This window comes from Podarcis tiliguerta, assembly GCF_965153285.1.
Source record: "Podarcis tiliguerta genome assembly, chromosome: 4".
NCBI lineage: Eukaryota > Metazoa > Chordata > Lepidosauria > Squamata > Lacertidae > Podarcis > Podarcis tiliguerta.
The window spans coordinates 26,784,097-26,801,961 of NC_139537.1; the positions used below are offsets into that span (position 1 = coordinate 26,784,097).

Genomic DNA, 17,865 nt, shown 5'->3' on the forward strand with positions numbered 1-17,865 from the left:
CTTTCACACAGTTCCTGAGGATGCTTCGTTATTTTCTATTTTGACAGGCAGACGTTCAATGCCTCACAGAGGCGATTGGTCTGAAACCGCTGTTCTGTCAAGTGTGCACATGCATGCATAGGACACAGGAGCCCCACACTTTCAGCTCCTGTAGCTGCCGTCTCCTCTTTCCCAGCTTCATCATCCACTGAGAAGATCGGTGCATCTAATATGGCTTTGTAGCCTTTGGTTACTCATGAGCAAAGGAATTTCTGCATGAGTTTGTGGATAACTAGCTAGGAGCTTTGCAAGCTCCCTATTTTTAATCAAGAAACATGTATAAATTATGTGTTCCACACTCAACAGCCTGAGGGAAATGCTACCTCCGGAGGAACTAATATACCTTTGTAAAACTATACCATCACAATCTTTTATGGAAACCTCTAAGGAGCTGGTTTCATTCTACGATGCATCAGTTTCAAATGGGCTTTGTTGTTCTCTGATTCTTGCCATGCCATTGTTCATACATTACATCCCAGGTCTCACTAAAGGGCTTTTCACAGCTGTATATTTGACTCCCAGCATCTCCTTGCCACGGACTTGTACAAAATGCAGTACAAAATTCTGGTGGTGGTTTCTTTGGGTCGAAAATCTCCAGGGTTGGGGCTGCTTGAGGCTTCCCTGTTCAGCTGAAAGCTGTGTGCGGATGTGTGTACCATTGGAAAAAGGCAGCTGCCACAGGTGGCAGATGTTTCTGCGACTTGGCAGGAAGTGGTAGCACATTGATGGAGTTGTCTGGTGCATGGCCTGCTGTGAACACCTTCGCCTCACCTGCTGTGCTCAGCCTGCTGTGGGGTAGAAGTTGCTGTCCCATCAGAAGTGTTGAGGTAAGATTTGACTGTTAGCCTGTCTGGCTTCAGTACATGAAAGAGGTGGGGTACCATCCTGTCCTTTACCCCTGACAGCAAAACATCTCAGGTCTGTCCGGAATGGGAGCCTGAAATGTTTGAAATCCCACCCCCACAGCCTTCCATGTGCTCAATGCTTCTCAGTGCCCCACACTGGCTGCTTTCTATATTGGAGGAAAGCATGGCATACCACTCCCCCAAGCTTCTGCATCTTAAACACTCATAGATTCAGCAGGTGATGCTTTTCCTTGCCTGGAGGTGCAGTGATGAGAAAGGACTGGCCTCTTAAAATTTCTGCTTCCCACGCTTTTTTTTACAGCCAGCCTGAAAAAGAGTGGGGAATTCTAAGAGCCACACCGCACATTGCTGGGACAGGGGATTTCTAGACTAGAGGTTTGTAGATGTTTCAGCAAGCAAAGGAGTCAAACCGAGCAGCACTTATTGTTTTCTGACCTTGTATAACCCTGGCTGCTTATAAGGTTACTCCTCCCCAACTTCTCTTGTCCGCCAGATGGAAGTTGTTCGTGTCCCTGAGTGCAATTTGATATACTGAGAGGAAGATGAGTGCTTTGGGGAAATACGTTAAATATAAGGTAAGTAGATGGGTTCTTGATTATTATAAAGGTTTGTAACCAGACTTGTGGTGATCAGAGTTTCACTCGTATTGCTTTGCTGGAAGGGGAGGCAGTTTCTCCTGCTCCCCTTTGAAAATTTGCTTTGGGGGGTTTGGCGTCTTCTGCAACATCTTGGGAGGTGGTACTGCCCTCCCTCCTTCCCCCAGTGAGAGTCTCGGCTTGCTTGGATTCCCATTTGCAAATGGGAGGCGACGTCTGGGTCTAACTCTCTATAAAAACAAATGCAACAGCAGACACTGGTATATAACCATAACTTGCATATCTCAGCAGGTTTGGAGCCGCTGCAGGAAAGGCAAAACATCACTTGAAAAGTGATGCAGCTGATCAGATCAAAGAATCCTGAGATTCAGAAGGCGGCAAGATTTGTAAGTAAAAGTGGGGCAGTCCCCTACAGAAGGAGCCTGTTGAGAAAAGTAAAAAATAAATAAATGCGGGGATGTTTTTAACTTAAGGTAAGCCTTAATTTTTCAGTGATGTATCTAGCACACTTAGAATAAAGTGGTAAAAATGGAAACTGTGCAAAGCTTGTGTCTTAAATAATTGGAGGAATACAGCAGGACTCTGTGGTGTATGTTGACAAGTCAAGCAGGGATGGGTGAATCTGCCATTTTTAGTTTCTCTCAGTTTCTTAGTTTTTTCCCAGTCTTAAGTTTAGCTCTCCACTTTTCCACGTCAGTTAGCAATTCTTTTTGAAAAAAGTCCTGATGAAAATTCATCAGCTTTTTTTTTTTTTTTTTGCGGATTTCTCCAAACACACACATTTTTGTATGTCATTACATCTAATATAATGGATTGTTGTATGTTATTTTGACTAATACATACATTTACATTGCTACAAACTAGTAGATTGCCTTCTTTTTAGAAGGCAATGCAAAACTTTTCTGAACCAAAACAGCTTCAGAGGATCTCTGCAATCAATATTGCTTTTACTAGATGTAAAGCAAAGTTTATGAGTGATTTTACTTCATTGTTTTGATTCCAGACCTGCCCCTGAAGAAGAATCAAAAAACAAAAACAAAACAGAAAATGAAATTTGTGGACACTGATCAGACAGGGAAGATGTAAATGTAATATAAAGGTACATCAAATTAACAGTGATTCTTTTTTTACAGATAGCTGGGGTAGGAATGGAAAAACGAATCAGATAACATTTTAAGAAATACTATATAATAGCATGTTAACAAAAAGTAATACTGATGGTAAATCCAATCCTTCAGTATATGCCACTTTATTCAGCTCCATGTTATATATTTACAGGTTGTTTTTGACTGATAAAAAGACGTGAGGTAAAAAAAAATTGAGGTATTAATATGAGTACATTTAAAAAACACACACAATGGCCATATTGACTTAACAATGGCAATATAACACTTAATGAAAACATGGTAGTGTTCTTCTGATAGATAAGATTAATACTCATTTAAAAAAGAAAACATAGTATTTCACAGATACATGGTTGCTAGATGACGCAATCATATCTACTTGACTTCTATCTCTAAACACGGGAACCAAATGGAATTGTAGCAAAAGTCTGAGGCAGGGTTAGCCAAGGGCCCCCCCTCCAGATGCCGTTGACTGCAACTCCCATCTTCCCCAACAATTGACTAAACTGGCTGGGGGCTGACAGAAGTTGTTGTCCACAAGAAATGGAGAGTACCTCATTGCTTACCCCTGATCTGAGGCAACGGGAGATGATCCATGTCTCCCCAAACCCAAGTTTTCCTGACCCTATCCAAACATTTAATCCACAGAACTCCACAGCAAAGTGAAATGTTAAAGCCCAGTTTCTACTTTGCTCAGAACATGTTTTACCATACGAGAGAAAAAGAGAGGGAGACTTCTCGGGGTTGCCGACTCCCTCTTTGTCCATTCCTAGATGAAATATAATTTTATTCCAGCCAGTTTTTAAACGTACTATCTATTATTTGTTGGAATTATACTTTGTGGCTGCAGTTTTTAATGTTTATAATGTATTTATTGTTTGAAACTTTTTGGATGTATTTTTATCAGAAAAGTGTCATATAAATGACACAATATGAGGAAATATTTTTGCCCTAAGGAGACCATGATTCAAGTCCACTAACTTCAGTTAGACCCCGTCCAAGTCCAGAGTCTAAGAAATGCATTTTAGTAGATGGTTAGATAAAGCAGGTCTAGGAATTATAGCAGCAAAACTTTCTGTATGAGAGAGGGGACAGTATATATAGCCTGAGGAAGATGAGTCATTCATGTCCCCTCCACTTTTCATATATTCTTTGGAATAGGTCAATTATACATACAGAAGGAATCTGCTATAAATGTTTATTTATAGCTTTAAAAACCAATTTGATTGCAAATAACTATGCATTATTTCCTCAAGCTTGCCATACGATCCTGGAAGCCTATCTGGGTTCAATGGAATCTGATTTTTTCATATCAAATACTGTGAATTAGAAATTTATTTTTTAGTGATGGGCAAAATCTATGCATTCTAAGTTGGAACAGGCTGCATCCCTCTCAGGCTTTTGGGGGAAATTCTCAATTTTTAAAGAAAGACAGCAGGAAAAGCTCCCTCACTTTTGCCGGCCCTCTCAGCTGCTGATTTCCTTTCTCAGTCTTTTGCCAAATGTACAAGTTGTAGTGGAAGAAGGAAAGTGCAGCCAAGAGAGCTTGTGAAAATGACCTGTTTCCCCTAAATCCCCATTTTTCAGCAATTGAGACTTTTGAGCATATTTGAACTTTCCATTCAGGACCAGTGCTGGACATTTTGCTGCCTGAAGTTAAGAACAAAATGGCTCCCTCCCCATCCCATGTACAAGACTATGAGGCTGGCCTTGGAATCATACCTCAGCACTAGTGATGGGACCACATCCTCTCCCTGAACTGAGGACAGCAAACTAGCTCAGGGGTAATAAATATAGGTGTCACAATCTCTGTCACACATCTTGCTACACCCTCCTAGGGTGACTGCCTCATTCTGCCTAACAGTAGAGCTGGCCATTTCCATTGTTATGGAATGCTGGGAATTGTAGGGTTGTTGGCTTTTTTATGTCCAGGTCCGTGAGTCAGGATAAATAAAATAAAACAACAAAAAATTGCACCTCCCAAAGTGAGCAAAGCAAGGTCCAAGAAGTCTTTACTGAACATGCTTGACCTAATTCTGTGTACTATAGCTGGATTTTTTAAAAATAGCCTTTCCAGTCAATGAGTCAGGAGAAATAAAAGTCAATATTTTCTATAGCTTACCTCTGCCGAAGCAGCCTTAAGCTTTCACCCCAGCAGCTGCTTCCCCTCCTCACCTCATCCTCCTACAACTTAATAAGTTTGTGGAAGTGTGGAGGAGGGAAACAGGCTGATGTGTTGAGACAAAATGCCAAGGGGCTGACTCAACCAGGAATTACTTGGAGACTACTAAAGTGACAGAGGTCATTTCTTGACTCCTTCCAAAATTATCATTCATCCCTACTGATTGTACACGTATAGGAAAGACTGGGTAAGGGGTTGAATTGGTGTTATGTCATTTTTGGATGATCTTGGTGTATGATGGCTCTGCCATTTTCATCTAGGAAAGTGCAGTGAGTGTGTTTGAAAATGTTGGTTCCAGTTTACGGTGCCAACTTTCTGGTTTGTATTGTAGGCCTAAATCAGTCTTCTCCAGCCTGGTGGAGTGCCAACCTGGTCCAACTGAAAACCCAGAAGCATGGCCAATGGTCCAACAGAGTTGGGGAAGGTTAGTGAAAATTATATATTTTATTACACCAATCCTTGGGGTAAACATAAATTCTAACAAATTATTACTATATGATCCTGGCAAAGAAGGAAAGTCGACATGCACTTACGCACTACCATCAAACACAACTTCCTGGTACAAATCCAGATAAATTTGAGTACTGAAAATACAAGACATTTCCCTGCATAGCCTTAAAGAGAGAAGTTGCTTCCCCCTGATCTACATATTTACAGTAAATATTGCTGCACTACTGACAGGAAGCATCTCCTGAGGCACCTACAGTAATTCAATATGGCTTATCCTCTGGTTTTGAGTGACAATTTCTGCATTTAGGATTGTGATGTTTTGGAATGGCTGGATAAGTATTCAGCTGTACACCAGCATTGAGAAGATTGACTTGGCACTACTCCCATTCTTTCTGTGTGGCCATGTTAAGGGATTGGTATGGTTTTTTTTTCCATTGGATGGACTTGTATGTACAGCATGGAAAGGAAATAGACTTCTTACAGGTGTTGCATGCAAGCTAAGGCCATAAGAAAAATAATAATGAGGGGGGGGGAACCCTTAGTGTACTTTTGGTAAGGCTGGGCCAGTTGCGGCCTGTGAGGAGAGGTGGCATCACGGCTGCTTAGGAGGAGGGAGAGGTAGAAGCAGGGAGGTCGGCACTATGCAGGGACAGTGGGAAGAGCCTCACTGCCTAAACTCTCGTCCTCCTATTAAGTGACAGTGATGCTGCTGGGGGAGAGTCAGGTATTTGCTGCTGCTGCTGCTGCCGTCCATCAGCCATGACTGGCCCAGGCTCACCAAAATTAAAATCTACAATCCTAAACCTGAGGTTTTTCTTCTTTTGGTCTTGGCCTCAGTCTGCATCACACACTGAGGTGAATATGAGTATGGTTTAATATTAATCCAGTGGCATATCTCTTTCTAGAATTGAAGTATTGGGAGAATGGTGCATGGCGTTGGGGTTTGTATATCACCTAGCCTAGACATTTCCCAAAGCTCTTGCGTGTTCTCCTTATAGGCACAATCCTACAGAGATCCTACAAAGCTTAAATGTAATCCAGGCAGAATAAAGCCACCACAGAATCCCGTGAAAAGCTGTTTCTGCACTATGCTCCAAAACAACCATTGTGTGACAAGCAGAAATTCGGGAAGTGAATCTTTCCTCACTGCCGCAGATTGACACGCTGGAAGAAGTTTCATATATTGAATTAATTTGTGCTTGCCAACTCTGCTGTTCACCTGACAGGAAAAAAGGCAACCCTCTTCTTCAGGAAAATGTACTGTATTCTACTGAATCAAATTCAATGGCACATTTTGATTGACTGAAAACAATGAATTAGAACACTGACAGCACAATGCATGCCTGCTCAATGGTAAGGCCCATTGAGTTCAATGGGGCCTACTCACAAGTGAATGTGCAATCTGAAAAAACAACCATGTACCACAATACATAGAAAGTCAGGGTGAATCTGACTTAATTAATATGAAAATAACTGCATATTTTAAACTAAATTAGGAATGAAACTGCATTTTGTTCCATGCTAGTTTCTTTCCTTTCTTTAAAAAAGCTCACCCTGTCTCCATAAATTACTTCAAAAAATAATGATTTGCTTTACATTTCTCCCTTTTCAGAATGAGAAATAAGTACTCCCTGATTATGTACTGCCAATGGACTCTTAGGCTACCATTCTAGAATGCCAGCAGCTATTCCTGTTTTCATTCATGAGGAGCAAAATGACATCCTGAGGACAGCTGCTATCCTAATGTGCCGACATTGGAACGGGACAGATTTGCTTCCAAGCCATGCATTTAGGATCAAGGCCTAAGGCCATCAGATGAAAAAGGACCATACAATGAAGCTGAATGTTTGGAGACTCAGGACAGACAAAATAAAGTACTTTTTCACACAGCACCTAGTTAAACTAGGGGTTTTGCTCCCAACAAGAGGTAACAATGGCCACCTAAAAGAGGATGAGACAAATTCAGCAAGGATAAGGCTACCAGCCATGGTAACTGCGTTGCCCCTCCACAGTTGGGGACAGTATGCCTCTGAGTTTCAGTTGCTGGGACTCACACTCATGCTGTCACACTCATGTCCTGTGTGCTGGCATCAGGGTCACCATTGTGAAAACAGGATGCTGGACTAGATGGGCTTTAGGCCTGATCCAGGACGCTCCTTTTGTGTTCTTAAAGGTGCTCCAGAGATACAGTACTACCTCTTCCCAGAGTTTACCATTGCACTTTTTAAATTTATGACACACATTATAAGAAGCTTATTCTGTTTAGTAAAAAGCTTATTAGGGGTGTAATCCTAGACACACTTACCTTGGAGTAAGCCCCGTTAACATCAATGAGGCTTTCTTTTGACTAAGCATGTGTAGGATTGCCTTGTAAAAGATCTCATTCCTATTGCGCAGATGGAAACAAAGCTCGGAATAATTTCAGATTCAATGGGGACATTAGCTTGTGTTTATATAAGCAAGAATTCTAAGTGGGTTGCTTTAAGACTATTATTAACAGCAGCAGCTATATAGATATTTTTATTTTTAAGGATCCTAATGTTGTTGGAAACAATGTTTATCTGGCAAAATTGCTCTGTTGCTGGGTATTGTTTTCTTCACACCAGTAGTCCAATTTGTACTTCGTTACAGGCATGCAACATGAGTGCAATACTAGTAGAATATAATGGTTAGCGATGTGCTGGCATGGCCGTTGCTGTATCCCGAGCTAAAGCTCCATATCAGAGAAAGTTAATCACTGTTATGCCTCATTAAAATCAACGGGGAAACTTAGACAAGTAATGGACACGGGTTAGCCCATTAATAATAATCATTTATTATTTATACCCTGCCCACCTGCCTGGGTTTCCCAAATATGAGCTTGATTTGTATGGGCTTGGCCAAGTGTGTTAATTTGCTAAAATGTTGGAAAATGTTCTGTGCCTGCTTTGTGTCCCATCACATACACCAGCAATGGGAGCTCAATGCTCACCTAGTTGTCTGGCTGTAAAAGGTCTCATTTCTCTCTTTGCCTGGCTCTGTTGGCTGTTGCTTCCTTCTCTTTTCTTTCCTGGCTCTTGGAATGCTGGCATAGCAGCATCTCAGGTGCCAGAGAGCCAATTAAGAGCCTCGGCTTCTGCTGACATTGGAACAGTTGCTGCCAGGCGAGGGTGTTGGTGGAAGTGAGTTTGAAGTTCTTGTGCGGCTTGGATTATAATATGAAAAGCTGCAGAAAAAAAACTATGGGGCCACAGTGATTTTTCAAAGACCATTATGAGCTGCTGAATCAGGGAACTGTAAACTTTGTTTATTACTTATAGGAAAACCCCACAACGCAAAAAGTTATTGGCATGGCTCACTTCAGGGCTATCGCTAGTCATGACCCACTCAAGCTCCATTTGATTTCAATGAAATTTAACCAGGAGCAACTTTCTCTGAATCGGGACCCAAATCTTGATGTCCCGGGACAGCAAATCTTTGGATAGGCTCTCAAATCACAAAGCCTTAGACTAAGTACTGTTTGCTATAGAATATCCCTACAGATGTGAAGAGGACTGTTCTGGGGTGACTGATTTGAAGGCCCATCTTTGCAATGTGAGTTTAAGCAACAGTTACTGGATGTGGTAAGTAAGATTCTAAGCATTTCCTTGTTACCATGGTGTCTAAGGATTAGCCCAACAGTCTTAGCAAATATTCTGAAAACTGCAAACAGTGAGCTTTCAGCTGATCCTGTAACTTCTCTATTCCTTTTTCAAAGATACCCAGCATATATTCTCAGCTGCTGCTTTCTGCAGGCAATTGTAGATTATTGTCTGCCAGTGCTATCTGACCAGACTGCTTTTCTGCTGTCTGTTGCCCTTCTCTCGTCTCCTAGTAGCCCCTTCTCAACCCTGTATGCCCATCTCTACGCACCTCTTCATATAAGCTTTGCAAACATAGGATCAGCTTAAGTACTTCACTTGGCTGATAGTCACCACGCTGATGATGTCATGGTTTTAACAGTAATAGCAAATGCTGTTTACAAAAGCTGGGAGATGCTGAGATCAAACACAATGGAAATCATTCCAAACAGATGCAGGAAGTTTCTTCTAGAAAGTTCTCTCTTATATACAAAACTTATTATATTTACATGTGTGTGTGTGTGTGTGTGTGTGTGTATATATATGTATGTGTATATATATATATATATATATAGGCAGATATGATACATAGCAAAATCTATACAATATTTACATCTCTTATTTACACTTTAAAATAAGCTTCTCAGAAGCTTTTAAATATTAGAATTATGCAATGGAAAAGCAATGACCACAGTCAATTTGTGTAGCCTGAAAAAGTTCTTGGACAAATATTCTTCAGTGAAGGAGATCAACAAATACAGGACAGGGCTGGGACGGTAAGTGAGTGTCATTACCAGACCATGGCAGAGCTGCCCAAGCAATCCTTGCTTGGCTATTGCACAAACGTAGGCTAAAATCACCCGGTGGCTCTAGTTTGTCCATGGAACTCGGTATCCAGCACTCATATTTTTGTTTCTGGTCCCTCAGCAATCAGCGGTTGAAATGAATTCCTGATATTGGCAACTTCAGCTGCACACAGATGTCCAAAGCCTTTGTTGTACCACTCTAATGAATGACCTCTGGAGGGAGAAAGAGGAAGAAAGCCAGTATGGACAATGTTTAGATTGCTTGGCCCGAGTCCAGGAAACCTGGGTTCGAATCCTGCATCTCACACATAATACAAAGGCTGAGCGCCTGCATTTCTGCCATGTGTTTCTGCAGTCTCTGAAGAGCATTCACATGTCTGAAAGTAGTCGTAGTAGTTCAAATGTGCAGAAAAAATATGGAAGCATGCTTTCTATAACCTGCGACATGTTCTTTACACTTCTTGGGTTATCAAGTTGGGGCCATTTTATCATCTATAAAATGGGAACGGTGGCAGTGCTGTTATGAGGACAAACAAAAACAACTCTGCAGCACTCACACACATTACAGTCCTGGTCACAAACCCATGAGCATGACTAGCTCAGATGAATTCTGTTTTCACAAATGGGTGTAAAATGTTTTGAGAATAATAGGACCAGCTTTACTGCACTGAGTGGAAAGATCAGCTGAAGTGATACATTATTAACAGTTTTCAAGAAATAAACACATGGAATTGCACAGAAGGATGGAGCTTCAAGAGAAGTCATTTGTATGCTAAAGTACAGTTTTACCCCAGAAGAGTGTGATTATATATTTATCTCTCAGTGAATTCTAGAACTGTATTTAAATCACAAAGAAGAAATCCCCCACAACTGCTGTTCATTTTATAATCCTTTGAGGATTCAAAATTCAAATTAGATTGTTTAAGCACAAAAGAATACACTAGGGACAGAAGTGCTGAATGACAAATTAGATGAGGAATGGCAAAATCTGTGGCCCTATGTTGCTGGACTCTCAACTCCTAGCAGCACCTGAAAGCATGGTTAATGGTCAGGCTAATGGTCCAAGCAACATCTAGAGGGTCACAGGGTCACTATCCCTGGATTAGGATTGCAAACACATAACATGCACAAAATCATGTAGAGATGCAAGAGCAGGAATGACGTTTGCTTTGCGCAGCAGTATATTCATCACCCCTTTCCCACAAGGAGGGCCATGCACACCAAGCGGGAATGGTTGGCAAGGAGGGGAGCCACCATTCACCTGGCCTCCAGGTAGCCACATTGCTGCCTCTTACTAGGAAAGTGAGGCGGTGGGGAGGCTGGGAGCTGAGTGGGAACATCAGCAGAGCCAATCCTGCTGGGGCAACTGCACAGCGCTGACCTCCCCACTGCCTCCTAAGAAGCAGTGGCAGCCCCCTTCCCTACCAACCACTCTTGGTACTGATGTTTCATGAGACATCCCAGAGTTTTCTTCCATTTGGCTGTCATGGCGGGTTATAGTTGTCTTCATGTTGCATCATGATGCCCAGTACAGCAATTCTTGGTCTTTTTGGAAGCCGCCCAGAGTGGCTGGGGAAACTCAGCCAGATGGGCGGGGTACAAATAATAAATTATTATTATTATTAACAGAAGTAACTGCACTCTTCTAACTTTGCCAATCAATGCTCAGAAAAGCTACTTCTGTTCAGGAAGCCTGCTGACCAGGATCTTGGCACTGGTGATACTTACTTCAGGTCCACCCTGCAAATGTGTGTCAGGCGAGATTTCCCAGAGCCACAGGGCTCTATTAAGTACTGGGAATCCATAACAACTGCTCGCACTCCTCCCATCAGAGGGGCTTCTTCATGTTCCACGGATACAGCCACCAATATGCACATCCCCTTAGGCAAATCGGTTCTCCACGTCCTGTTGAAACAGGTTTTAAGACAGGAAATGTGAATCGGAGGGGAAGAAATAAGGTATCCAGCCTTGCGTCTCTCTATTATTTCAGTAGCATACTTGCCTCAGTACAGCGATGCAGAAGAGTGATTTGAGAGAAGAAGGGCAAATATGGCTGCTGTGGGAGTGTGGCCTAACACAAAATGGCTGCCAATGAGAGCAAGCCATAACACAACATGGCTGCCACATGTAAAAGAAAAGAAAAAAGAGACAGGAGCACAAAATGCTGCAGGAATGCATCTTGTCAATGGAAAGAGGCACGCACAGCAGCCACCACATTCGCTCACAGAAAGAAGCTGAGAGAGTGGATGTCCAGTCCTGGCACCCAATGAAATGTGAGCATGTTTAAGGGGACAATGTAGGAGGAGAGCTGAGCAGCAAGAACAAGTCTCTTAGGTTGTAATTTTCTGAGAGGATAGCATTTTACTGAGGACTATTTTAAAATAGAAAGGGACTGATTTCTCTGTTCTGTTTCCAAACTGAATTTCAAGCCAATATGTCTACCTGTCTCAGTCCTGATGGATTTGGAGAAGAAGAAGGCTGTCACAGATTACACACACACACACACACACACACGGTGGAGTCAGGAAATATACTTTGCAGAACCAGGAAAATAAAGATGGGTTGAAGTCTTATGGCAGTTCCAGCATTTCCTCAGTTTGGTAGGCAGCTAGGTCCCCCACCCCCCAGCCAAGGAAGATGCCTCCCGCATAAGCACTTCTTACACAATAGGGGAGGGTAGTAATAGAAACTAAAGTATCAGCCTGCTGTGAGGAACACAACTCCTTATGGAGCCACTGCAGGAAAAAACCAGAATAATTGGATCAGTGGAATTAATGCTGTTCTGACACCCTACACAGCTACATAAATTAAATAGTCCTTATTTGAGGCAGCCACAATATTTATGGTTTAATGGTATCATTTAATAAATAGTTTTCAGAGTGAAAGATGCAAAGGTGTCCTTTTTTTTTAGAAAGAGATTTGAACTGATTTTATAGATATCTGATATGAATGAAGTTGCTGGCCTACCACTAGCCTGATTTATCTGGGCTATTATGGTCCTACACAAAATTTGAAAAGTCGTTTGGGTAAAAATAATAATGACAGAAAAAAGGACGATGCCATGTGAAGTACAAATGTATAAATATTCAATGTGCCTTGGCGGTAAGGTTGCTAACATATTCTACCACTAAATTAATTTACCTGAGGACTAGGAAGTCTCTAGCAGGATGGGGAGCCATACTGTTCAAAACATATTGGTAGACCTCCGTCTGCTTGTCCAACGTTTCAATGACTTTCCACTGCAAGAAATCCCCATCCCAAAGATGGCGCTCTCTTAGAACTCGGTTCAATACAACAGACGGAGGAGCCTCAACTTCCACGGATGCCTTCCAAATCCTCAATGGGTTTCCATCTCCTACCTTAATCGAGGGAGTGGCGGTAAGGAGGAAGGGAAGAAAAGAGAAGGGAAAGTGATGGCGGGTTAAGCGTACAGAATGAGACAAGGAGAAAAACCCAAAGAAGCTAGTCTGTGTACCTAAAGTATTTCTGCCTGCCCCCAGGAAATATACACCAATGCCCCTTGCAGACAGCAACCTGCACTATTTTGGATGCCACTCTGGAAGGTTCCTTAACCTTCACAAGCTGGTTCTGGTGTGCACAAAGGCTAGAGGGGAAAGAAGGCCCCTCAGAATGCCAGCACCTGTTGATTATGAATTGAAATCTCATTCATGCTTCCACTAAATTGTACTGCTGAGCTACATGGAATCCCATGTTCAATGTGACTGTGTGGTAAAACTATTACAGTGGTACCTCTAGATACGAACGGGATCCGTTCCGGAGCCCCATTCGCATCTAGAGGTAAACGTAACTAGCGACGGCATGTCTGCACACGTGCGCGTTGCTTTTCACCGCTTCTGCGTATGACGTCATTTTGAACGTCTGCACATGCGGCGAAACCTGGAAGTAACATGCTCTGTTACTTCTGGGTTGCCGAGGAGCGCATCCCAAATGTGCTCAACTCGAAGCATATTTAACCCGAGGTATGACTGTATTCAAGGGCAGCAAACTAGTGGCTGAACACTGGATTAGCTACCGACAATGGAAAGTTGGATATGTAGAAGCGAAGTATAAAATTGACTTATTTTAATCGTCTCAAATCAGGGGTAGAGAACCTGTGGCCCACCAGATGTTCTTGGATTCCAGCTCCCATCAGTACTGGCCAGCATGGTCAGGGATGATGGGAGTTGTAGTCCCAGAACATCTAGGAAGCTACAGGTTACGCATCATTGATTTAAAGGATGGGAAGTTCAACTTATGGAGTACTCTTCAAAGACAATGGGAACTGCTTATTAGATCATAGAATCATAGAATCATAGAATCATAGAGTTGGAAGAGACCACAAGGGTCATCGAGTCCAACCCCCTGCCAAGCAGGAAACACCATCAGAGCACTCCTGACATATGGTTGTCAAGCCTCTGCTTAAAGACCTCCAAAGAAGGAGACTCCACCACACTCCTTGGCAGCAAATTCCACTGTCGAACAGCTCTTACTGTCAGGAAGTTCTTCCTAATGTTTAGGTGGAATCTTCTTTCTTGTAGTTTGTATCCATTGCTCCGTGTCCGCTTCTCGGGAGCAGCAGAAAACAACCTTTCTCCCTCCTCTATGTGACATCCTTTTATATATTTGAACATGGCTATCATATCACCCCTTAACCTCCTCTTCTCCAGGCTAAACATGCCCAGCTCCCTTAGCCGTTCCTCATAAGGCATCGTTTCCAGGCCTTTGACCATTTTGGTTGCCCTCCTCTGGACACGTTCCAGTTTGTCAATGTCCTTCTTGAACTGTGGTGCCCAGAACTGGACACAGTACTCCAGGTGAGGTCTGACCAGAGCAGAATACAGTGGCACTATAACTTCCCTTGATCTAGACGCTATACTCCTATTGATGCAGCCCAGAATTGCATTGGCTTTTTTAGCTGCCGCGTCACACTGTTGGCTCATGTCAAGTTTGTGGTCAACCAAGACTCCTAGATCCTTTTCACATGTACTGCTCTCAAGCCAGGTGTCACCCATCTTGTATTTGTGCCTCTCATTTTTTTTGCCCAAGTGCAATACTTTACATTTCTCCCTGTTAAAATTCATCTTGTTTGTTTTGGCCCAGTTCTCTAATCTGTCAAGGTCGTTTTGAAGTGTGATCCTGTCCTCTGGGGTGTTAGCCACCCCTCCCAGTTTGGTGTCATCTGCAAATTTGATCAGGATGCCCTTGAGTCCATCATCCAAGTCGTTGATAAAGATGTTGAATAAGACCGGGCCCAAGACAGAACCCTGTGGCACCCCACTAGTCACTCTTCTCCAGGATGAAGAGGAACCATTGATGAGCACCCTTTGGGTCCGGTCAGTAAGCCAGTTACAAATCCACTGAGTGGTAGCATAGTCAAGACTGCATTTTACCAGCTTCTTTACAAGAATATCATGGGGCACCTTGTCAAATGCCTTGCTGAAATCAAGGTAGACTACATCCACTGTGTTCCCTTCATCTACCAGGCTTGTAATTCTGTCAAAAAATGAGATCAGGTTAGTCTGACATGACTTATTTTTCAGAAATCCATGCTGACTATTGGTGATCACAGCATTCCTTTCTAGGTGCTCACAGATTGTTTGCTTAATGATCTGCTCCAGAATCTTCCCTGGTATTGATGTCAGACTGACTGGGCGGTAATTATTTGGGTCCTCTCTTTTCCCCTTTTTGAAAATAGGGACAACATTTGCCCTCCTCCAGTCTGCCGGGACTTCGCCTGTTCTCCAGGAATTCTCAAAGATGATTGCCAGTGGTTCTGAGATCACATCTGCCAGTTCTTTTAATACTCTTGGATGCAGTTCATCTGGCCCTGGAGACTTGAATACATCTAAACTAGCCAAGTATTCTTGTACTATCTCCTTAGTTATTCTGGGCTGTGTTTTCTCTGCTGAATCATTTGCTCCAAATTCTTCAGGTCGGGCATTGTTTTCTTTATCGGAGAAGACTGAGGCAAAGAAGGCATTGAGGAGTTCAGCCCTTTCTGTGTCCCCTGTTTGCATTTCACCATCTTCTCCTCTGAGTGACCCCACTGTTTCTTTGTTCTTCCTTTTGCTACGAACATACCCATAAAAGCCTTTTTTGTTGTTTTTAACCTCTCTAGCAAGCCTGAGTTCATTCTGTGCTTTAGCTTTTCTGACTTTGTGTCTACACGTGCTGGCTATTTGTTTGAATTCCTCTTTGGTGGTTTCCCCCCTTTTCCATTTTTTGTACACATCCTTTTTTAATCTTAACTCAGTTAAAAGTTCTTTAGATAGCCACCCTGGCTTCTTTAGGCACCTTCCATGTTTCCGTCTCATTGGTATTGCCTGAAGTTGTGCCTTTACTATCTCCCTCTTAACAAACTCCCAGCCATCATGAACTCCCTTTCCTTTTAGTATTACTGCCCATGGGATCTCACCCAGCACTTCCCTAAGTTTTATGAAGTCGGCTTTCTTACAGTCAAGAAATTGAGTCCTAGTATGCTTGGCTGCTCCTTTCCGCTGTATAGTAAACTTCAGAAGAGCATGATCACTTGCGCCTAATGATCCTTCCACTTCTACCCCATTAACCAGGTCATCAACATTGGTTAGGACCAGATCTAAAATGGCTGTTCCTCTTGTTGCTTCTCCCACTTTCTGGACAATAAAGTTGTCTGCAAGGCCAGTGAGGAATCTCTTTGACCTTATGCTCTTGGCTGAGTTTGACATCCAACAAATATCTGGGTAATTGAAGTCCCCCATTACTACTATCTCCCTTCCTTTTGCATGCTTGGCCATCTGTTCCATGAAGGCATCATCTATGTCCTCTGTTTGGCTTGGGGATCTATAGTAAACTCCCACAATGAGGTCACTGTTATTCTTCTCTCCCTTAATTTTGACCCAGATGCTCTCACTTTGGCTTTGAGGTTCTAAATCTTGGATCTCTTCACAGGTATACACATCCCTGACATATAACGCCACTCCTCCTCCTTTCTTGTCTGGTCTGTTTCTCTGAAATAGATTGTATCCCTCCATTTTTACATTCCAATCGTGGGACTTATCCCACCAGGTTTCAGTGATGCCTATTATGTCATATTTAGTTTGCTGTACCAAGAGCTCAAGCTCATCTTGTTTATTTCCCATGCTTTGTGCATTAGTGTACAGACATTGAAGTCCATTAGTCATTCCCCCGTGTCTCTTACTTAAGGATTTTTTCCTCCCACCAATAGGTCTGCTTGCTGTTTGCTCCATTTGGTCTATGACATTTGGATGATCATCTTCATCAATTGATAGACTCCTACCTTCAGGAGCACTGTCTCCCTCCCCCACATTAGTCAGTTTAAAGCCCTCCTGATGAGGTTTCTGAGTTTTTTGGCAAAAATATTCCTCCCAACCGTTGTGAGGTGCAGCCCATCGCTTGCCAGAAGTCCATCTTCAAGAAACTGCAGTCCGTGATCTAAGAATCCAAACCGTTCCTGTTTACACTTCCTGTTTACGTTCCTGTTTAGATATTGGAACTGCATTTTTCTGTCTGAAAATGTCAAACATGAAGTGCTGGTTCTAATTTAAAATGTTTTATTTAACAGACATGATTTGTATGTGTCTTGTTAGCTTTCCTAAAAAATAACTTTTTAAAAAATGGTTATTTATTCCCTCCCTGCCTGCCACTTGCTATGTATTATGGTTATATACACACAAGTGTGTTTCATTGAATCCTGATCAACATTTTCCTGGGAAGCTAGAGATTAAACCTGGGGTTTCCACAGGGTTCCCCAAATATGCAAAATTTGACAATATATGTTTTGGTTGCAGAAACTACCTTTTTGTAGCACAGGTCCGTATTTTCTGCGCTGGAAGAAGTGACCCATCCTTTGAATTTTTCTTTTGCTTCTTTGCAGAGGCTCTGTATTAGACTTTCTAGGTAGGTCCGGTAATTGCCACCTTCTTCGTCCATTTGCTTGCCCAGTTCCACCAGAGTTGGAGCATGCACTTCGGCCTCAACATATGAGTTCCGAGACTGTGTTACCATGTCATGTGGGATCTGCGAGTGGGGGAAGAGATGGAAGAATTGATTTGGAATTCATATTTTTGTGCAAAACCTATTTCATAGAAATCCTGTCCGGAAATATCTGCCTGACACTAATTGTAAGATTACAAATATCTAAATTCCGAAAAGGAATATTGAATGTGTCAGAGTTCTGTTGAGGTGCTGTTCCTCTGCCCTTGCA

At 42.5% G+C, this 17,865-nt stretch overlaps 1 protein-coding gene across 8 annotated transcripts in view; it reads right to left on the reverse strand.

The window, feature by feature from the left end:
* Window positions 1-29: 29 nt before the first annotated feature.
* STARD13 (StAR related lipid transfer domain containing 13) overlaps window positions 30-17,865 on the reverse strand; it is a 218,720-nt gene continuing 200,884 nt past the window's right edge. For 5 of the 8 annotated variants that reach the window (XM_083437009.1, XM_083437010.1, XM_083437013.1 and 2 more), the window contains 4 exons: window positions 17,457-17,678; window positions 12,804-13,021; window positions 11,391-11,567; window positions 2,735-9,875 (listed from right to left, as the gene is read on the reverse strand). In XM_083437009.1, coding sequence (XP_083293135.1) covers window positions 9,758-9,875; window positions 11,391-11,567; window positions 12,804-13,021; window positions 17,457-17,678 — 735 coding nt within the window. In that variant the 3' untranslated portion in view covers window positions 2,735-9,757. Of the gene's footprint in view, window positions 1,924-2,734; window positions 9,876-11,390; window positions 11,568-12,803; window positions 13,022-17,456; window positions 17,679-17,865 lie in introns of those variants that run through there. The other 3 variants (XM_083437014.1, XM_083437012.1, XM_083437016.1) reach the window with 1 other exon arrangement.